This window comes from Acinonyx jubatus, chromosome C2 (genome assembly GCF_027475565.1).
Source record: "Acinonyx jubatus isolate Ajub_Pintada_27869175 chromosome C2, VMU_Ajub_asm_v1.0, whole genome shotgun sequence".
Taxonomy (NCBI): domain Eukaryota; kingdom Metazoa; phylum Chordata; class Mammalia; order Carnivora; family Felidae; genus Acinonyx; species Acinonyx jubatus.
In genome coordinates this window covers 78,046,406-78,069,966 of record NC_069384.1, presented here as the reverse complement: position 1 = coordinate 78,069,966, position 23,561 = coordinate 78,046,406, and the positions used below count along the sequence as shown (strand labels likewise).

The following is a 23,561-nucleotide window of genomic DNA, read 5'->3' as shown; positions in this document are numbered from 1 at the left end:
ATAATAGACTAATGCCTGAGGACAGATGTTTGAATCTCCAAGCTTTCTCTGAGCCTTTACTTATCCCCAGCCTAACCAAGACTTCTCATAGTTTGGCAGTGAGATCTTCCAATCTTTGTGTCCTTAAACATTCTTAAGATATTCAGTAAGTATTTCTGAATTGAATGAATGAATGCAATGGAAATCAGGAAGTTAGAAAAGGAGGAAGAGTCTACATTTGGGTTATCTTTGGTAAATCACTCTTTGATAGGAATCTTTGTTCTAAAATTTAGCATCTTTTTGGTTCTTCTGGGAGTGTTTGTTTCTTTCAAGACCCCTCTTTGATTTACTTGGTTTTTTTTCGTACCCTTGCCCAGTCCTCCTGTTCTTTCTCTAGTACCTCCTTTTTGCTGTATGTTGACTATATCTTTGGTAATCTGATCTGATTGAGATAGCATTGTTTAGCTTACTTTATTATTGCTAGTGCTTTCAGTATTATATATATGTATATATTATGTATTATATATATATGTATATATTATATATTATATATATTATCTATTATTTATATATTATATATAATATATATTATATGTATATATTATATATGTATATATATTATATATATTAACAAATCCAATGTCAAGAAGTTGCTATTTTTTTTCCGCCTGTGTTTTCTTCTAAGAGTTTTAAGTTTTAAGCTCTTACATTTAGAGCTAAAAACTTGGGTCACTTTTTATATATGGTGTAAGTAAGGGTCCAACTTCATTCTTCTACCTGTGGATATCCAGTTTTCCTCACCAGTTGTTGAAAAGTGTGTCTTTTCTCAAACCAATGGTCTTGGAACTCTCATCAGAAATTAATTGTATATGTATGCAACAGTTTATTTCTGGACTCTCTATACTATTCTGTTGGTCTATATGTCTGTCTTTATGCTACTATCATACCATGCAGATTATGGTAACTTTGTGCTAAGTTTTGAAATTGCACAGTGTGAGACCTACAATTTTGTTCTTTTTTTTTTTTTTTTTTTTCAAGATTGTTTGGCTATCCAGATCTCTTGAGATTTGATATGAATTTCAGGCTGAATTTTTTCCTTTTTGGAAAAAAAATTGCCATTGAAATTTGGATAGGGATTGGATTGAATCTATAGATTGCTCTGAGTAGTATTAATTAACATCTTTACAATATTAAGTCTTCCAATCCATGAACACAGGATGTCTTATATATATTTATGCCTTCAATTTTTTTCAGCAGCAGCATTTGTACGTTTTAGTGTATGTAAGTCTTTTGCCCTTTTTGGTTAAGTTTATTCTTAAGTATTTTTGTTTCCTTTTGATGTAATTGTAAATGGAATCATTAATTTTTTTTCCAGATTGTTCATTACTAGTACACAAAAGTGCACATGATTTTTGTGTTGGTTTGTGAATTCTTAGAAGGCAGGCACCATATAAGAGTTGATACAAAATAAGAGTAGTAGTTACTAATATTTGTTCCTTTATGTGTTTTCATTTTTCACTGGCAGTAATCTTTATCTTTTTTATTTTTTTTTCTCTTTCCCCCTTTAGGGCTCTACTAGTTCGACTGCCTCTCCTCCAGTCTCTACCCCTGTCACAGGACATAAAAGAATGGTAATACCAAACCAACCCCCTCTAACGGCAACCAAAAAGTCTACTTTGAAACCACAGCCTGCACCCCAGGCAGGACCCATCCCTGTGGCACCAATTGGAACACTAAAACCCCAGCCTCAACCAGTCCCCGCCTCCTATGCTACGGCGTCCACCCCTTCAAGGCCTGCCTTCAACGTGCAGGTGAAGTCAGCCCAGCCCAGCTCTCATTACATGGCTGCTCCTTCATCAGGACAATTTTATGGCGCAGGCGCAGGACCCCAGGGCTATAACACTCAACCAGTTTCTATCTCTGGGCAGTGCCCACCTCCTTCAACACGGGGGGGCATGGACTATGCATATATTCCACCACCAGGACTTCAACCGGAGCCTGGATATGGGTATGCCCCCAACCAAGGACGCTATTATGAAGCCTATTGCCCGTCAGGGCCTGGCTATGGGGGCAAAAATGACTCTGATCCAGCTTACGGTCAACAAGGGCATCCGAATACATGGAAGCGGGAACAAGGGTATACTCCTTCTGGAACAGGAAACCAGAACCCAGCCGGGATGTATCCAGTTACTGGGCCCAAGAAGACCTATATCACAGATCCTGTTTCAGTGCCCTGCGCACCGCCACTGCAACAAAAGGTAGGGGACTCATTAACATAGTGATGGAGCTGAAGGAGTGTGTATCTTGGCCTGACTTCCCCAGAAAGCACACCCTAAGGCAAAAGTGTATGTGCTCCTTTTATGTCATTAGAAAGTACAGTCCCAGGTGAGCGTGAGTGAAGCAGGAAAAGGCAGAGACCCTACGTGTGGGATCATATGGCTACTGTTTAATATCCAGTACAGCCAATTGTTCAATCTTGAAGGATCATTTTGCAAAAGACCGTATGAGCAGATCAGGACAATCTGTTCAGGGAGAGGATGGGAAAATAGTTTCTCTTCCAGCTCTTGTCTCCTGTTGGTCAAAGCGCCCCTCTGTGTGTCAGAAACTTCCTCACGCTTAGCTGTTGCATGTGCTTGGACTCTAAATAGATATGCAGCATCTTGTACCTTAGTGGGGACAGGAGGTCCCCATATTTGTAGGTAAGAGATGTACAGGGCCACATGAGGCTCATGTAAAGATGCTCAGAACCCAAGCAAAGTTGGCACTCTGGGTTCTGCTTAGGGCCGAACAAGCCTAGGGCTGCTGAGACAGAACAAGTGGCCAAAGGCCCCTTGGTAGGTGAGGTGAAGGGGGCTGCAGTATTATGGAACTTGTTTATTACCTCTTATTTATCCCCATTACTGATCCTCCAGGAAGAATCTTAGTCTGTGGGCCTTAACTGTGTTCAGAAACTTTTAAAAATCCTTTATGACAGTTATCTTTTTTTTTTTTTTTTGGTTTGATTTAATTGCAAGCATATATGTCTTTTAAGTCAATGCATTGTTACTTCCTGTGAATAGTTAACACATAAAACTACACATACCTCTTCACCTACAACTTGGACTTTCCATGAGTACTAGAACCAACATGATGATGTTTCTTCCCACCCCGACGAGAGGATCCAAGGAGAATTACTTGCAAGGGAGGCAATGGAGAAACCAAGCTAATCTCCAGTTATTGGTTGGAACTGAGCCCACCCTTTTGGTTAGAGCTGTGAGAAATCAGAAACTGGAGAGCCCTTGGGGCACCTGGGTGGCTCAGTCAATTAAGTGTCTGACTCTTGATTTCGCCTCTGGTCATGATCTCACAGTTTGTGGGATCGAAACCCATGTAGGGCTCTGTGCTGACAATGCAAGATTCTTTCTCTGCCTCTCTCTCTCTCTCTCAAAATAAATACATAAGAAACTGTAGAGCCCTTGATTAGCTACACGTTGAATTGTAATTGTTGAGATGGATTATAGAAGTGTGTGTGTGTGTGTGTGTGTGTGTGTTTGTGTACGCACATGTGTGTATCTGTGTGTGTGTATAATCCTTTACCCATTCAAGATTGTCAGTTTCCAGATATACCTGTTCACATTTTCACCATTATGACAAAAATCTGTCAGATCCTTACTCTCTCGGTAAGATGTTTACTAAACCCTGATTCTCACGTGAAAACATCTGCTCTATTAATGGTGCTCCAAAAGAATTTTAGGTTCTTTAGAGGAAAAGAACCCTTCCCAGGGGGGCCTGTGAGTATCTGGAGGCACCCGGTAACCTTATGAATGCTCATTACACAAAAGCGGACCAGCCATGGTCATTCTGCAACATAAAGATTCCAAGTTAAAATGTTAAGTGTTCGAAATATTACTCTTGGGAGGCCTTTCTTTTCAAACTCCCTCCATTAAAATAAATGTTATTAAGGGTGCTTTGTTTTGTTTGTTTTTGTTTTGTTTTTATTTTTTAAAGTTTATATTTTTTACAGAAAGAGAGCAAGCAGTGGAGGGGCAGAGAGAGAGGGAGACAGAAAATCCCAAGCAGGCTCTGTACTGTCAGTGCAAAGCCTTACATGGGGGTCAAACTCACAAACCATGACATTATGACCTGGGTTGAAATCAGCCACTCAACTGACTGAGCCACCCAGGTGCCCCTTGTTTTGCATTAATTTTTTAAAAATTAATGTTTATTTGTTTTTGAGCGAGAGAGAGAGAGCATGAGCAGGGGAGGGACACAGAGAGACAGGAAGACAGAATCCGAAGCAGGCTCCAGGCTCTGAGCTGTCAGCATACGGCCCAATGTGGGACTCGAACTCACGAACTGCGAGATCATGACCTGAGTGGAAGTTGGACGCTCAATCAACTGAGCCACCCAGGTGCCCCTATTGTTTTGCTTTTAAATAAAGTTTGTCAAGAATAGCCACACTGGATAGGCTTGCCCTTTGTTAACATTACAGCATGTCTGCAGTGGTCGTTCCTGGACCTGAAAACACCCATTCAGAACAAAATGGGGTTATTGAACTTTCCCTTGCTTTTGGTACAACTGAAACAAATTCTCCTATGGAAGATTAACAGTGTAGGTTGGGACAGTTGTCTTCACCATTTAAGTTCAGCTATGCATGCAGTTTTTCCTCACCCAGAGCATCCTGACTGATGTTCCTGAGGGAAAGAGGTGGGCCCTGAGTTGTTTAAGGATCCCATCACCCCACCGGGGGAAACAGACATGAAATAGAGCAAAAGTGTATCTGGTGGAGGGAATCATCTGCTGAGAAGTGCTGAGACAGTCTTCGAGTTTCCTATTTACCTATCATGTCAGAGGTGCTATCTAGATAGTGCCTGTTCAACATTTGGAACCAATCCAGTGGTGTAGGGGGAATGGGTGTAGGACCCAGTGCAAGACCTGGATCTAAGGTGTCAGGCAGAGCCGCATCATCACTAATGTTTGATCTGCCCTCAGCAACCTGTTCAGCCTCTTGGAGTGAACTTTGATTATCCACTCCCCCAAAAGCATGACATTTCCCTTTCCTTCTTATGGGAGAAGGTAATTATTCGAGGTGGTCTACATTATTACGGATTCTGGATATCAGTGAATTTCATGTCATTAAAAATTTTCTTGGAAATATTTATTTCCAACAGTGTCATGTGTTTTTGACATCATATTGTGCCTTTCAATCATGAAAATTAAATCATGGATTTTTGCTGCGATTATAGAGGAGAGTGGTTGGAGGTTGATATTTAGCCATCTGTCTGTGTTTTAGGAAAGGGGAAAGAGGCGATGAAGCTACAGAAATTTCCTGCGTGTGTTGTGGGCGCACTGGTGGATGAAGGGGTGGGCTTTTCCACAGTTGGTCTTTGAGCAGAACACTGCTGTATTCAACTGCACCTGTGCACAGAGGACCTTATTGTCCCAATATTGACTCTACTTGGCTTAGTGATGTGACTACTGGCTTGAGAAATGAGCTTCTAATTCTAATTTCAGTTCTTCCCTTGACATTCCTCTTTCAGCTTGGGGAAAGCCTCTAGACCTCTTTATGTCACGCTCCCAGCCTCGGTAAAGTGGCACATCATCTTCACTAATTAATTAATGATTGCAGAGGGCTTGGAAATTTCCAAGGGCTGAATAATTGCCAAGTGAGGACTATTCAGCTTTTCCCTGGCTTTCGTTTATTTCCAGTTTTTTAAGTCACTGGTGGAAAAAATACCTTCGTACCTTAGAACAATTCTCTTTTGTTACATTCAGAAGTTCTGAGGAATTTGACATTGAGCCCATTAAGGAAGACGTTGTTTTGTTTTGTTTCGTTTTAAGTGAAAGAAAGAAATCTCTCCTCTATTTGAGATGAGCTGCTATAATTTCCTTACACTATAAATGAAGAGGGAAAGAAGAGAAGGAGAAAGCAGAAGGAAAAGGAAAAGGAAAGGCAAGGAAGAAGAGAAGGAAGGAAGGAGGCCACATGAAAACCTGCAGAGTGTGGGGATCATGATATTTATGTTCCCATAATGTGCTGAGCAGTGAATTTGCATGCTACAGTAGACCATAATGCGCTTCCTGGACCATCTGAGCTGAGTTCCTTGAAAAATATTGTTATAAGCAAGGTTTTATGAGAGAGAAATATTCCTTTCCCACTAGAAACGCTCTTAAAGGCACAGTGGAATCTTTTGGCTCTTTTATAAAAGCTCGTATCTGCTAGCTACTATGGAGTTCCCAGAACTCTCGTCCTATGTGCGTTGTCTTCACATGCCAGTGAGACAGGATGTGCGTTTTCTCCAGTGTTCAGATTAAGGTGGGGCAGCTTGAAAGCCCTAGAACCAGGACCTGGAGGCCAGTCATTACTCTTGGGTGCACGGTGACCTGAGGGTAGATCAGCTTTATACCCACTTCCTTGTCATAAATCTAACCCTCGTCAGTCTCAACTTTGTAAAAGAGACTCTGTTTGCCCCACAGTGTGTGAAAGGTACTGGTGCTATGCATCCCAGGAAAGCTGTGAGGGCCCACCTAGTGTGGGGGTTAGGTTAAATTCGGCAATCATCTACTATTGACATCTCCTTGGAAAACCCTTCACCATGGTGAGAGTGTGGAGATCAGCAAACCACTTTTCAATAAATCCAATGCAGAGTTTTTCTTATCCAGAGTCAGAGCTGATCACTGCTCTTCATTTAACATCCAAAAGGATCTGGGGAATATTTAACGGTATGGAGAAGAGAACAGAGGGAGTGAACTCCTGGGGTCAGTGGTAAAGGGTCCTGTAATTTGTTAAGTTTCAGGAAATGTTTGAGAATGTTGACATAGTAGTATTTCAAACATTCCAGTACTATCAAAATGTTTAACTTTAGGAAATGGATGTACATATTGGGTATATTGCAAGGAATTGGTGGTATTTTGGAAAAAACTATCTTTATGGTCATCCTTGTGCAAAATAGCTCTCAATTCCAGGATCAGAGAAGCAAAAAGAGGAGATGGTTAGGGTGGGGAGAGGGATGAATGCAGAGAGATGCCTCCGGACAGGTGCCAATACCTGTACATATAAAGATGAGGATGATAGAGATTGCTAGTGACAAGAATATTAGTAATCCCCCTCTATATGGGGTGTTCCAGTTCCCAAAGTGCTTTGTGGACCCCTACACAATTCACAGGGGTTCAGAAGATCAGTACTGAGAGTCACTCTATGAAGGTCATCTGGCAAATTCACAGGAGCCCTGATTCCAACCTTCTGAATATTGTCCTCATACTTTCCCCCGGGGAAGCCATGCATGTCAGCATGCTTTGGTGTTTGGAAAGTGGGAGCATCAAACATCAGCATCAACAACCGCTGGACATGGCGCCACCATGGCCCTACTCGCTGTCAGACCTGTAAGTGGGCTCCAGCTGTTGTGGTAGAGTGAGAGAGAGAGAGAGAGAGCTGTTGTGGCCATGAGGCCATCAAACGGAGGGGAAGCACCGGCTAATTCCCTGCTGGGCATCCAGGCTCAGGGCCCTAGGACTGTACTTCCTCTTCCACATCACATACATATAACTTGTCCTGCTGTTTCTACCGCACTGTCTCTCAAATCTGGTTTCTTAAGTAAATCTCCTTGCGGCTCCTAGTTCAGGTGTCCTAATTTCTCAACTGAGTTATTGAAATGGCCTCCTATTGGGTATCTCCACCTCTGGTCTCTCTCCACACCCGTCCCTCCTATACATATTATCAGATTAATCTTTCTACCCTACAGCTCTGGCCTGGTCATTAATTGCCATTAAAAAAAAAAAAAACAAAAAACTTTCCAAATTTCCCAGCCCATTATGGAATGAATTGAAACCCAGTCTGGATTTCAAAGTTTATCTCCCCCTTGAAACATCCTGACTTCCAAGTGAGAACTTACATTCCTAGTTATTTCTCATCTCTATAGCTTTCCTTGTAGAGCTCCTTCCCTCAATGCCTTCTCAGACCTTCTGCCAGATAGATGAAATACCTGTGCATTTCGTGTGATCCATTAAGACCGAGCTGAAGTGTCCATCTCTCTTACGATGCCTTCTCTTTGTAAAATCAAGTCGTGCAGTATTTCACCCTCTCCTGTGAAGTTTTCCCACTCTTACTCTACTAGAGTCATGCATGTATCAATCTTCCACTAAACTGGGCCCCAGCGTGTCCTGAACTCTAAGATTTAGGGGATAGAGATGGTGAACAACCCTATCTGAACAACCCTGTCTCTTCCAGAGTAACTAACACAGTTCTTAGCACATTCTTGTTTAATAAAGAAGCATCAAGAAACTTCTCATGCCCTACTAAAATGAGGGAGCCCTGCCTTAGAACTTAACAGGCTGTTCAGCAAAGTGTCAGAACCCAAACCTACCCCACCAGATCATATTAGGTGACCTCAGTGATACAAGCATTGTCACGTCAGCAACTCAGTATCCAGAGTAGCTGGATAGATTCTCATGTTCACTGTGGTGCTGATATTTTACATTCCTCTTGGAATATGCATGTGTACATGGATGCTGCTATGTACACAGTCTTTTTTAGTCCCCTGCTTGCCAAGTGTCCATGGACTTGTGGATTCATATTCTTTAATCAGCTCTCGGAGGTTTCGTTTACAGACAATAAAATGTGTGTTTCTAAATGCATGTAACAGTGCACCTTGGACACAGGTATGTACCCATATAAATACCAACACAATCTACAGAACATTTCAACTACCTCACAGAGCTCCCTCCCTCATGCTCTGCTGCCTTCAGTCCCCTTTACCTTCAGTCCCAGGCTACCATCCTGCTTTTGAACGTAGGTTATTTTCATCCTTTCCAGAATTCCATATAAATGGGATCATATCATAGCGGGCACCCTTGTGTCAGGTCTTCATTTACTCACTATATTTTTTTGAGATTTCTTTATGTTGTTGTGCTTATCAGTAGTCATTTAGTTTGATTGCTAAGCAGTGTCCCATGGCATGAACATACTACATTTTGTTTATCCATTCACTTTTGGGGGGTCATTTTTTTATTTCATTTTGAATTACGAATAAGGCTGCTATGAACATCCATGTACAAGTCCTTGTATATATAGACATAGTTTTTATTCTTTTTTTATGATTATTTATTTTTGAGAGATAGAGACAGAGCAGAGTGGGGGAGGGGAGGAGAGAGAGGGAGACACAGAATCAGAAGCAGGCTCCAGGCTCTGAGCTGTCAGCAAGCACACAGCCCTACACGGGGTTCGAACTTGGGAACGGTGAGACCATGACCTAGGCCGAAGTGGGAAGCTTAACCGACTGAGCCACCCTGGTACCCCTATTCTTTTTGTCAGATACCCAGAACTGGGATTTCTGAGGCAGATAGTTAACTATTTAACTTCATAAGACACTGCCAAACTGTTTTCTTAAATTGTACATTCTCATCAGCAATGTAGGAGAGTTCCAGCTGCTCCTCAAGCCTAGCAACATGTGGTTGCTTAATTGTAGCTATTTTCAGACTTTATAGCTATATCTAATTGTACTTTATATTTACATTTTCCTTGTGACTAATGATGTGAGTGTTAATTATTTATGCACTTCTTTGGCCATCCTTTATCTTCTTTTGTGAAATGTCATCAAATTCTTGGCCTATTTTTTAATTGAATTCTCTCTTTTTATTGAGAGTTGTAAGAGTACCTTGTGTATTCTGAATAAGAGCCCTTTGATATATGCCTTGCCAATATTTCTTCCTGGTCCATGACTTGACTTTTCATTTCCTTAATGTTGTTTTCTGAAGAGCAAGAGTGTTTAATTTTGATCAAGTTCAGTTTATGTTTTTATCCTTCTATAGTCGGTGCTGCTATTTTTTCCCTTAGGCATTTTTGCCTCCTCGTAGTCACAAAGATTTTATTTTAGGCTTGTCGTTTAGATGTTTTACAGGTAAATTTAGGGCTATAATTCACTCCACATTAATTTTTGTGTATTGTGTGAGATAAAGCTTAAAGTTCATTTTCCCCCATTGGCTTAAGTTTTCTCAGCATGATTTGTTGAAAAGTCTTTCCTTCCATTGAATTACCTAGATACGTTTGACAAAAGTCAGTTGGCGATACACGTGTGGCTTTATGTGGACTCTTATATTCCATTCCACTAACTTATATATCCTTAAGACAATGCCACACTACCTTTATTGCTGACTTTTCCAGTAGACTTTGTAAGGAGACTGTGAAAGCTTTCTTTGTCCTTTCAGAAGTGTTTGATTATTCTAAGTCCTTTTCATTTCCATATAAATTTTAACATTAGATTGCCAGTTTCCACAAATAGCCTGATGTGATTTTGGTTCAGATTTTTTTGAATATATACATCAATTTGAAAGGAGCTTATACTGTAACAGTGTTATTTTCCAACCCATGAGCATGGTATAGCACTCATTTTATTTATGCATTTATTAATTTCTCTCAACAATGTATTACATGTTTTGCTAAATTATCCCTAAGTATTTCACATTCTGAATGCTGTTGTAAATGGTATTTTTAAAAATTTCATTTTGCAGTCGTTGGCTGTTAGTATATAGACTTGGTTTTTTATTGGCCTTGTGTCATATGGCTTTGTTAAATTTAACAGTTTTGCAAGCTTGTTTAAGACTCCTTAAGCTTTTCTACCTGATCATTTCCTCTTCAAATAAATTGTTGATTCAGCTGTTTATTTTCCTGTATTGCAGGAGTGTATCCATCACCTTCCTATATTTGGAAGATGTGCTTTTTGGTTGACAAAATAGTTTCTCACAAATTTGAAGAATGTAAAGTGGAAAAAAATAATAAACCTTTATACTTCACCTCTCTAGATTAGCCTGTTGAAATTGTCAGACATAGAAGTCACCTTCAGAATTCTTGATAACTCCTTAAATTTACACATGAGGAAACTGAGGCATGAAACATGACAGTGATTTGAAGAGTTAGTTATTCAATTAGTCAGTGTCACATCTGAGTGAAAACTAATGTTCTTTTCTTATACCACAGTTCCTCTGCATTGACTCAAGACAGGTGAGACCGGAAGTATAAAGGAACTTTAAAAGGTGTGACAGTTATTGCCAAAAGGAACTTACTTACACCTAACCTTAGACCTCCCCATCAGTGTTGTAAGTTCTCTTAATAATAGAAAATGACTGGGGCGCCTGGGTGGCTCAGTCTGTTAAGCTTCCGACTTTGGCTCAGGTCATGATCTCAGGGTTCTTCAGTTGGAGCTCTGTGTCAGGCTCTCTGCTGTTATTGCAGAGCCTGATTCAGATCCTCTGTCTCCCTCCCTTTGCCCCTCCCCCACCTTGGGCATGCATGTGTGCACACACTCTCTCACAAATAAACATAAAAAATAGTAATAGAAAATGGCTACCCTTCTAGTGTTCTTTTTTCTGTCTCATAGTTGTTCCTCCTGTGGAAAGACTTGTTCTTAGGGTCTATATGATTTGACTCACTCCATCATTTTTTCTTCCCCTGATTTTAAAATTTATAATCAGGATGGATGTCCTCACATACTTAGATATGTCTGTGAATATTGTTCATTTTGCTAATCCTCTTTTTTTCAGAGATTTAGATGTGTAGAGATATCCCAGGTCTCTAATCTTTTTGCAAAATTAAATACATCATTTTAAACAAATGATTTTAACAATATGTAATTTTTACATTTACAGAGCCAAGAGAACTCACTTTAATTTACCAGAGTTTTATCTTTGTTCTGTTTCAGTTCTACAGTAAAATAACTACCCAACCAATTGATAATGTCTCTCCAGAAATCTCATTTCTTTCTTGGCCAGCCACAGACACTCATACTGTCCTGTTTCAGAATAGAGACTATAGTTCTTTTCCCCAGCAAACAAAGAAGTTTGACCATTATTGATGTATAATTATTATGGTGAGTAGAAAAACTTTGAAAGACTTTACACACAGAATATTAGGAAATATACCATACTGAAAGTCAAATAACTGACTTTCCTTAAGTGCCATTGTCCCAGTAATAAAGATTTACTTATTTTAGCTCTTTGATTTTCTAGAATATGGAAAACTCAATTTTTAGTATACTCTTGGCAAATAACATAGTGTTTGCTTTATTTCATCCTTGGAATTCAGTGAAAATTCTTCAGAAAGTAAATCTGGTTTATTTCAGAAGGCGACTTACTTAAAATATCATTTTGAAGTATATAGTAATAACACATAACATTTTTATAACCCCTTATAAAATTTATCAAACACTTTTATATGTGTGGAAACCTCTTTATCATGTCCAAAGGCAACTGGCCTGGTATCCCACTAATACCAAATGCCAGAAGTAGGGTGAGAAAGAACATAGGTCTTCTGACTGCTAGCCCAGAATTCTTTCACCCCATATCACTTGCCTCCATTTATAGCTGTCTGTGTTTACATGTGTTCGTTCATAGTAGTTATCCAAATATCAAATATCCCTTGGGCCCAAGAGTTTGGAGAGTACATCTTTAGAGTTGTGTTTCTGAGACATAACATATATTCAACATTATTTGAAACCCAAGATTCAGTCAACATTATATGAAGATTTATGGAGTTGAAACAATATCCTAATCTAAGTTCAAGATAATAGATCCCCTTTTATTCAGTCTTCATAAATATATGGTGTATTTATATCTCCCCAACCATAGACACCATGTTTATTTTTGATGTGTCTTTAGGGATTATTGTGAAAAATGTAGACAGAGAATGTAAGAATGCTAGTTGCATTCTTTATGGATCTGTTAGATATTACATGTTACTCGTGGCTGTGTACTCGCCATCTTTAACAAAAATTGGGATAGTTACTATTATGATACTCATAATTTTTTTACCAGAGGAAACCAAGTTTTCAATCCTGCTATCCATCCCATTCAAAAGAACAATGGAGTATTAATTAAGCAGGCCTTCTGGGAAATAACTGATGCTAGTGATCCCTGCAGAGGCAGGAGCATTTCTAGTGACCAGCAGAGAACTGGAAGAGAGTTCAGGAAGGCAGACTGGGGGATATGGACCAAGACCCAGCAAATTGCAGCCCATGGGCTGAATCTCACACACGACCTTGTTTTCTAGATCATGTTGTATCGGAATACAGCCACATCCACTTGTTAATGTATTACCTACGACTGCTTTCCCACTGCAGTGGAAGAATTGAGAGTTGCAACAGAGGGTGTATAGTCTTCAAAGCCCAAAACATTTACTGCATGGTCCTTTACAGAAAAAGTTAACTGACATCTTACCAAAATATGGGAAGGGCTTTGCAATATTTAGACTATCATGGAAACTTCTTGAATATTTCTCAACTATTCTTCCTGACCCAGTAGATCTAGACTCTTGAGCTGGAAGCTGTTGCAATAGTTGGTGGTAATTTCAGGGAAGGAAAGAATTAAATATCGAAACCAAAATTTATCCTGCTACTTGGCAGAATGGATTCTACATCCCTCCTGTTTCTCCCCACCTGCTAAACTTCTATTGAGCCTTCAAGATCTATCTCCATTATTGACTCTTGGAGAAGCTTGACCATTCACCTAATCCCCACACATTATTGTCATTCCTCTGAATTTTCTCATAACATTTTTCTTCTTCCTTGACTGTAACATGCATCTTAGTAGGTATTTTAAATGTATAATAACTTTATTGAGATAGAATTCACATACAATAGAATTAATCCACTGAAAATGTACAGTTTGATCCAATATTTTTAGTATATTCACCAAATTGTGCAACCATCATCACAGTCTCCTCACCCCGGAAAGAATCCAAGTGCATTTATTTATTTATGTGCGTACATACGTATGTATGTATGTATTGAGCACAAGTGGGATCGGGGCAGAGACAGAGGGAGAGAGAGAATCCCAAGCAGCTCCACACTGCCAGCACAGAGTCCGATCCGACATGGGGCTCAGTCTGACAACCACAAGATCATGACTTGAGCTGAAGCCAAGAGTCAGACGCTTAACTGACTGAGCCACCGAGGCAACCTGAAACCAAGTACTTATGAACACTCCCCATTTTCCTCAAATCCTCCAGACATAGGTAGTTACTGATCTAGTTTCCATATCTGTAGATTTGCAATTTCTGGATATTTGGATTCAAACAATAGGTAGTCTGTGGTGATTGGATTCCTAGCATAATATTTTCAAGTTTTCATTCATGTTGTCATACTTATGAGTACTTCATTCCTTGTTATTGCTGAATAAGTTAAATTGTACAGACATACATTATATTCATTCTTTCATCAGTTGATGGGTACTTGGTTTTCTTTTCTTCCTTGGCTATTATGAGTAATGCTACCATCTATATTTGGATACATATGTTTATATGGGCATTGTTTTCAGCTCTCATGGGTATATACCTAGTGTGGAAATTGTGGGGTTATGTGGTGACCTCGCTGATGAACCTTCTGAAAAGCAGCTGGACTGCTTTCCAAAGGAATTCTACCATTTCACCTTTCCACCAGCAGTGCATGAGCATTCCAATTTCTCCACATCTCCACATCCCATTGGATTTGAATTACCTTATAGGTCTGTCTCTTCAAGTAGACATTTATGTTCTTCAGGGGTGTGAATCGTATCTATTTTGGTTCTGTTTCTTTTTTTTTGTAAGATTTTCTTTTTTGAAGTAATCTCTATACCCGACGTGGAGCTCGAACTCACAATCCTAAGGTCAAGGTTGCGCGCTCCACTGACTGAGCCAGCCAGGCATCCCCAGTTTTGTTTTTATGTACCTAACATAGTACGGTGCATGTAACAGGAACTCACTCATGCATGAATTGATCAATCTATCAGTAAGTGAAATAACTTGAATTATTGAATTGACATGGAGTTGCATACACTTCCTATTACTAAGACTTGTTAAAGTGGTATTTTTTTAATAGGTGTGTTTTTGTTGCTGTTTTTTTTTTTTTTTTTATTTCCGCTGTGTTCCCAGTCTCATCTAGTCTTTAGATCCTAGCTTGTATCACCAGTAGATTAATCTTCATTTAGATGCACTCTGTTTTAGTTAGTGAGGTTAATTTCCCAGCCTACATCATCATCGTTTTCTGTCTTGCTGTGGTCAACTTGAACTGCTCTTGTCTCTGTCCCTTCCGGCACAGTGTTATGTGTAGTGAAGCTTTTCTCATCACTAAGGGGCATATTACCTCTTGATTTCCCCCTCATCCAAGCCTGCTCCTCCCACACATGGTTGTTGACCTTTCAGTCATGACGGGGTCTGCTCTTGTCGGAGCTCAGGCCTAACACACAAAGTTGTTTGGACTCTTCTCCTTCTCTCACACAGCACATGCTTTCATCTCCCCCTTGAAAGTCTGTCAAAAATCTGCTCCCTTCTCCCCACATCCCCTGCCTGCCAGGACCCTGGTGGATTCACTCTCCTGCCTTGCCTGAGTTACTGCAGTGGCCTCTTCCCGCTGTGGCCTTCCCATCCTGGTCCCACGTCAGCCTGTTCTCGACACAAAGGGATCCTGTTTCAGTCGTTATTTTACTTTCATGCTTAGAACGCTCCAGCAGTTTCCCAGCTCTGTGACTTCTGTTTGAGACAAGCAGGCTTAGTGCTTACAAGGCCTGACTCTGTTTGTCCCCTGTCAGCGCTCTGACCTCATCTGTTCCTCCCTCCTTCACCCCGCTCCAGCCACCCTCTATGCAGGCACACTCGTGTTTCAGGGCACTTGTTTTGCTGACCTTCTGCCTGGAATGCTTTTCCCCAGATAGCCACATGGCTCGTTCTCTTCCCTCCTGCAGGACTTTACTGAAATGCTGCTTTGTTGGAGAAGTCTTCTCTGAGCACCCTACAAAAAATACCTCCCCTAAAAAATATCGGCCCTAAAATGCCCTTATTCACCTTTACTTTCCCCTGTAATATTTATCAGCAGCTGACATTGATATATTTTAATCCTGTGTTCTTTCTCTCCCCATAGAATGTGTCATAAGGGCAGAGATTTTTGTCTGTTTTGTTAACTGCTATGTAGCGAACATTGATTGGCAAGCAGTAAATCCTGGAAAAGATGCATTGGTCAATGAATGAGTAAGTGCTGGGCACAGAATCATTCTGATAACCTTTTATCCAGAGTACTATTATGTGGGAAAGGGTACAAAGCTCTGAGGTCCTCCAACGTACGACGCCCACTTTAAGTCGAGTGTTCCAAATTTTATACTTTCCACTCTACCCACCTCCCTCTACCTAAGCTTCCTGCCCCTCCTTTCCTCACCATGTATTGTCTATTGTGGTAGAAAGACTTAGGGATTGGAAATCAAACCTCAGTTTGAATTTCAGACTGCAAGGCAAGTTATGTATGGTGACAGACGTGGAGGTACTTTCGACTCTAAGATACCGCACCTACGTAAGAGATCATTATAATATTTGGAAGGATTTAGGCTACAGAAGGGAGACCAAAAATCCTAAGTGACAGATGGGATTATTAAATACTTTAAAGCTGTATGACTGAACATTTATGTCAGGTACTGTGCTAAGCACTTTCCATGAATTAACACACACAGTCTTCTCAGTAACACTAACACTTTTAAAAGGGACTATTATCTTTTGCTGATAAAAACCGAGTCTTGCAGAGATTAAGTAGTTCTCCCAATCCAGAAGCTTTCATTTATAAACTTTCATGAATATAAACAGTTAAGTGTTAAAGCAGAAGAACTCAGTTTTATTGGACGGTACCACGTGGCTTCATTTGATCATTTGTCCCTTTATCGAAAACTGTTTCTTGCCCATTTTGTTTTGGTGCTGGGGTTAGAGTGAGAAACAGAATGAGATTAAGATTTCTTTTCTCCTGGGGTGCCTGGATGGCTCAGTCAGTTGAACGTCCGACTTTGGCTCAGGTCATGATCTCACTTTTTGTGAGTTTGAGCCCCGCATCAGGCTCTGTGCTAACAGCTCAGCACCTGGAGCCTGCTATAGATTCTGTGTCTCCCTCTATCTCTGCCTCCTTCCCTACCTGCCTCAAAAATAAATAAACATTTAAGAAAACTTAAAAAAAAAAAACGTTGCTTTCCTCTTAAAAGCTTATATTCTATTTTTTCCCAAAAGATAAGGAATAAGACATAATTTTAGGCAGTGACGCTTGCTCAGAATAAAATAAAAAGAAGGAATTTTTTTAAGTTTACGTATTTTGAGAGAGAGGGAGAGCACAAGTGAGGGGAGGGCAGAGAAGAGAATCCCAAGCAGCCTCTGCACTTTCAGGGCAGAGCCTGACGTGGGGCTCGAACTTATAAACCATGAGATCATGATGTGAGTTGAAGTCAGACACTTAATCACCTGAACCATCCAGCTGCCCCCAGAGAAGGATTTTTAATATCCAGGTAGAGATTGATTTAGGTGGCCAACTTAGGAAAGTCATTGAAAGGATGACATTTGCGCTGAAACCTGAATAACATGAGGGAGCCACATCTTCTAAGATCTGGACGCAGACCATTCCAAGCAAAGAGCAGAAAGGATGAGTCCTCTGACGTGACATTTATAAGAATAGAGAGACAGCCAATGTGGCTGGAACATAGTCGGTGGAAGAGAATGCAATAAAATGAGATGGGAGAGGTAAGCAGGGTCCATATCTTACGGGCCACGATAAGGAGTTTGTGTTGATCCTAAATGGAATGAAAATTCACTGGAGCATTTTTAGCAAGGGAGCGGTAGGGTCTGGTTTTGTTTTAAGATAATCCCAGCCACCGCGTAAGATCAGAATGGATGCAGGAAGATTTGTTAGGCTCTGGTGCTTCTGCGGTTTCCCTTAAAACTATTGAAAAGATGGGCTCATAAACTTTCTCATTTGTCAACAGAGGAACTTTTATATTAAGAAACACGAAGCCACTTTATTGGTATGGAGTTGTACCTCCACATTCTTTGTTGTGTACGGAAGCAAGACTCCCAGCCTCCACTCCAGGGGCAGAGGAGGGGGGTGGTTATTGAATGAGAAGTGAATACAGTAGACACACCACTTCCTCTCTCCAGTGTCAGGGAAAGTTTTAGGCAAGCAGTGGAATGTAGGGCAAGCAGTAATGGCTTGAGACTTATGAGTTTTGGGGAAGAACTAAAGTTGCATGTTTAAAACAAACAAACAAACAAACATCCAATTTTAATTTCTTAGCCAAAAAAGATACAGGGTGACACCACTACATGTTTCCGTGGCACCTGACCACTTAAAGACTGAACACTATATAATCGGGGACACTGCAGACATGGGTGAGGGATGAAGGTTTTACCTCCTCCTGTTTCAGGCACAGCGTCCGTATTTTCATTCGCAGGGGCATTCTTCTCAGCAGCCTGGGATCTGTCTGGTCTCCTCATCTGGTCTCCCCTCCCCAGCCCTTCCTCCACCACCATGGCAATTTCACCGATAAAAGACAAATAATGACATCAGTTCTTTGAGATTTCCTGTTTACATCAAGTGTTGCTCACCTTGACATGTGCTTCTTATCGGCTTGGTTTTCTTTCACCCTCCTCTCTGTCCTTTTCCAGTTATCCCTTTGCCTTGAAATAACTTCTGCGATACTTTGCGTTCTCCATAGTGGTTCTTTGTGTAAATGGTGCAGAATGTGTATCAATAGATATCTGCTTTCCCAACACCAACACTGGGACATCTTAAGGGCTGCCTGAGCTGCTCACGAGCTGCCTACACAGTAATTCTGTCTAGACAGGGGCATATGTAGCTTGGCCACATTGTTTATTCCATTAGTACTACCAAGCATATGTGAGTTATACCGTAATTACTCAGGAAAAAATATTGATGAGGTATGTGTGTTTTAGTTATAATTACTAATGCTACATAGATAGCTACATAGAACTATTTTCTTAAAATTTTACTTTCCATACATAACATGTCCCATGTACATGCTATTTTTCTAGATGTCAATGGACATACAAAAATCACCTAAAACCAACTAAAACTTAGCTCGTCTTCCCCGATAGGGAAGATCAGATCCGTATTATTGGTGACACTGGTCACTGACCATTCTTAACTTCTTATTCATTAGTGTGAAGTATTATTTTAAAAAAATAGAGCTAATGTCCCCACTTTTTTTTTTTTTGAGAATAGATCATTTTCCCCCATGATCATATATGTATGGGCCACAAGCTCTCATAAAACACAAACTGTAACAGTGCTAAAAGAAAGGTCCTGAACAAGTTGTAGTGATCTTCAGAGAGTGAAAGCGTGGGTCAATTTTGCCAGGCTTTATGTAGGGTCTGACCTCTATTAGTCTTGAATTGATGGACATGAGGAGTGGGGAAAGTAGACAAGATTAGATTGTGTAATCGCCAAGAACCTCTAAAAGCTGGGGAACCAAAGGTTCTTCCTGGACTTAGATTAATTTCAATATTAATTGACTGCCTTTCTGATCCTCCACATTTATAGCCATCGGCTTCTAAAAGTAAGACCACTTTCAAAACTGGCTCACTTATATCTTTGCATGTGGTAGCATAAAGACAAGCATGCATAATGAAGACCCTAATATAACGTGTGTTACTGGCCAAAGTTAGTAGGTAAGTAACACCTAACCCAATGTTTTATGTTCTATGTGAATTTTAACGACTTGGAGCCCATGTCCCCTTCAGCAATTTTAAATCACTTGGAGACCTTCAGGCTTAAAACGCTATTAGTGGCAAAATGTACTTTCATTCTGAAGTTTTACAACCTATTTCTAAGTGGGAGTGCTAGAAATCACCCAAAACGGCTCTTAAGTGTCAATGTTAGAGATCACCCTAGTTAAATCATGATTTTTTTATGTGATGCCTTCATGTACATTGGTTCATTTAGTCCCCTCAAAACACATACAAAGAAAATGCCATTAATACCCTGATTTTTTACTGAGTGGGAAACTGAGATAGAAATGCATTAGGTTACTTGTCCAAGAGCACGTGACCAAAGCTCTTAGCCATTATACCATACTTCCTCTTTGTAAAAAGATATTTACAAAAATTCATACTGATGTGTAGCGATCCACCTTTACATCTTACATCCAGTTCTCTTCTGTCTTGAGCAAGTCCCATAGGCCAAGCTGCTGAGGATCCCTCTACTAAAATGAGGCTGCCGGGGGGCACATGGGTGGCTCAGTCGGTTGAGCGTCCAACTTCGGCTCAGGTCATGATCTCATGGTTCGTGAGTTCAAGCCCTGTATTGGGCTCTGTGCTGACAGCTCAGAGCCTGGAGCCTGCTTCGGATTCTGTGTCTTCCTCTCTTTCTGCCCCTCCCCCACTTGCACTCTGTCTCTCTCTCTTTCTTAGAAATGAATAAACAAACATTTTTTAAAAATTAAAATTAAGTTAAAATAAAATAAAGCTATTGAGAGGTTATCTGCTGGGAAAATTTCCTGATTATTTTTTTCTAATAGAAGTCTTACGCTCTTCTTTTCATTTTTTATCTGCCAGTCGGCCTGCCAGGCATTTTTGAAGCAAGTGGCAGAGTGAGGGGTGTGATGGGTGGGCCATGGACTGGGGCTAAGCAGAATGACTTTAACCTCAGAGAGGAAAGTACTACTGAGTTCTGAGAGGTGCGAGACAAGCTGAAGACCTCCTCAGAGCCAGCCTACTGCCACAGCATGGTGTCTCCAAGTGAGAAGACTTTAGCAAAACCAACAGTGGCCAGTTTTTTCAAGGGTGATATAAAGTCGCCCAAACGCCTCAACTCCCTGCCAAATGCCCAGAGTAACATGGTGACATTGTTTTGTATATTTGCATGAATAATTTGCAACATCATTGAATGGCTCATCAGAAAAGGGTCAGGGGAAAGAAAATTTTAAAATAAGCTGTAAAATCCAGCCCACTTATGTCTGAAGTTTAGAGTCAATCAAACAAAACAAATGTTCTATTCACTAAGAGCAGTTGCCATTGACTCAAAATAAGCCTGTCCTGAGAAAGGATTGATTAAATAACTAAATAAATATCTTAACAATTGTCATTCTTGAAGCCCTTGGGTAGAACACTGAGTTGCATTCCTACAGGAGAAATGCCAAATGAACAAGCCTAGGCCAAGTTCGTTTGGAAAACCTTATTTGGAGAACCAGGGCAGTGTGAACTTGATCATGTGAGAAGCCTGGACTGTTCAGCCTTCTGTGGTTGTTCTGTGAGTTCTAGTAGCAGGCTATTAATAGGGAGTCAAACACAAGTGTTCCGCTGCTTTGTTTTGTGTTGTGTTGTGTAGTGTTTTACACTACATGGATCATATTTAGAAAGACCCTTTTCATTAGCAAGAGGTTATCCGCCGAGGGAGTCATTGGTTTCTATTTTATATACTCTTATTCCATGCTATATCCATACTTAATGTTAGCATTCCCTATTAAAAAACAGAAGCCTAGGGGCGCCTGGGTGGCTTGGTCGGTTAAGCGTCCGACTTCGGCTCAGGTCATGATCTCACGGTCCGTGAGTTCGAGCCCCGCGTCGGGCTCTGTGCTGACAGCTCAGAGCCTGCAGCCTGTTTCAGATTCTGTGTCTCCCTCTCTCTCTGCCCCTCCCCTGTTCATGCTCTGTCTCTCTCTGTCTCAAAAATAAATAAACGTTAAAAAAAATTAAAAAAAAAAAACCAGAAGCCTAGCCTAGTTTTCCATTTTGAGTGTTACCTAATTGACAAGTCAAAAAGAAGTTCTAGAAACTAAAACAAACTTAACAAGTAGTCTCAAACAAAATTACCCCAACATATTTGCTCAATGACTGGGGAGTTCACAGGTTTTTTTTAAGGCTGTCAGAGATCAAATAAATGTGTTGCCTTTGCTTTTCTAAGAAGCCATCTTACCTACTCACAAGAAATTAAGATCCAGAGGGTGTCCAAGGCCTGAATAGCAAAGTAGAACTATAAATTTGGGTGATCAGGGAGGCCTCTGTATCTACATTGATAGGTACTTTATGATTGCCTTTGATAAAATAACAGGAAACAGTTTAATTCACCGCATTCTCATACCCATTGTCTTATGTGCTTCTCAAAGAACTTGTTGGGATGGGCAGATGATGAATAATTATTGTCTTTTACAGATGATGACAAAGTTGTAGAGAAGTAAGACACTTCCCAATTTTGCACACCATGTAAACCATAGACTCCTCGTTCTTTGTCTGTAATAAAACCCATAGCAGGAAACACGTGGAACTAAAAGAAAATTGCAGTTCTCGACTATTCTGTTTGCAGAATGCCCCTTGCTATTGCTTAACATTTAGATTGAAAAATGGGGAATTTGTTCAACAAGACACTGAATAAAAGGCTTGGGCTGATATCTAGCATTCTTTAGTATTCTGGGAAGAGTCTTCAGATAGTGACTCTATACATGATAAGGTTACACAAACCTCAGAAGCCAAATAAACATTTTGATTAAATGATTCAATTCTATGAAGCATGTGATAGATACTACAATAAAATTGTTCAAAATGGAAAGTGTCTAAAAAGAAGTATGTATAAAAAAGTAAGGATCTCTGACAAAATGGCATTGGCCCTGGTTACATTGCTTAGTATACCCAACAGTGAATAGTGAGATTATTGTGTGTGTGTGTGTGTGTGTGTGTGTGTGTGCATGCACACACACGTGTGTGTATGTGTGTGTGTTGAGATACATTCAAATTTTTTAGGACCTAAAGCTTTGAAGCTTATAACTTTGAGGACACCTGTGTAAAAAATACAAAATTAGTGAGGTGCCTTGGTGGTTTAGTCGCTTAAGCCTCCAACTTTGGCTCAGGTCACAATCTCGTGGTTCATGAGTTTGAGCCCCATGTTGGGCTCTCTGCTGTCAGCACAGAGCCCGCTTCAGATCCTCGGTCCCCCTCTCTCTACCCCTCCTCTGTTCTCTGTCTCTCTGTCTCTCTCTCTCAAAAATAAAGAAACATTAAAAAATATATTAAAAAAGAGAAATCTTGCTGTTAAAAAAATACAAAATTATTGCTAGAAAATCATTGCACTAGTTAAGGCTGCCATAATGAAGTGCCCAGGCTGGACAGCTTAAACAACGTAAATCTATTTTCTCACAGCCCTGGAGGCTAAAATTTTGCTTCTTCCCAGCCCTTCCCATTTCAGTTAACTGCCTCTTTGAAGACGCTGTCCCCCGATACAGTCACATTCTGAGGTCCGAGGGGTTAGCACTTCAACAGGAGAATTTTAGGCGGACATAACTTCTCCCATACAAAGTATGTAAAAAATGAATATTTATTATAAATGAAAAAAGCAAGCGCACCTATTTTAAATGTATAAAAAGCCATGAAATATGATAAAAAATACAAAATTCAGAAAAAAAATATTTCAATTAGAAATTAATTAAATACCCAGTGACTCTGTCTTACATTTTGTCTCTGGTCACTTTTCTGTGCAACCTAATTTTGTAATATTCTCCTTAGGGAGCATACAAAGATAATTCAAGTCTTCCTTCTTTCCTTCTAACATGGTTGATAGAAAGTTGTTATTATTATTATTGTTATTATTGTTTTAGTATTACAAGTTTGGGGACGTCTGGGTGGCTCGGTCAGTTGAGTGTCTGACTCTTGATTTCAGGTCAGGTCATGATCCCAGGGTCGTGAGATCGAGCCCTGCATCAGGCTCTGCACTGAGCGTGGGGCCATACTGAGGATTCTCTCGGTCTCCCTTGCCCCTCTCCCCTGCACTCTCTCTCAAAAACAACAAAACAAAAGTTTGGAAAACTTCCCGTTATCTTCACAACTTTTTATC

General features: G+C 40.3%; 1 protein-coding gene across 17 annotated transcripts in view; it reads left to right on the top strand.

The window, feature by feature from the left end:
* Positions 1-23,561, top strand: part of LPP (LIM domain containing preferred translocation partner in lipoma) — a 669,728-nt gene that overhangs the window by 417,950 nt on the left and 228,217 nt on the right. For 16 of the 17 annotated variants that reach the window (XM_053221077.1, XM_027061202.2, XM_053221073.1 and 13 more), the window contains one exon: positions 1,548-2,237. In XM_053221077.1, coding sequence (XP_053077052.1) covers positions 1,548-2,237 — 690 coding nt within the window. Of the gene's footprint in view, positions 1-1,547; positions 3,838-23,561 lie in introns of those variants that run through there. The other variant, XM_053221081.1, reaches the window with a different exon arrangement.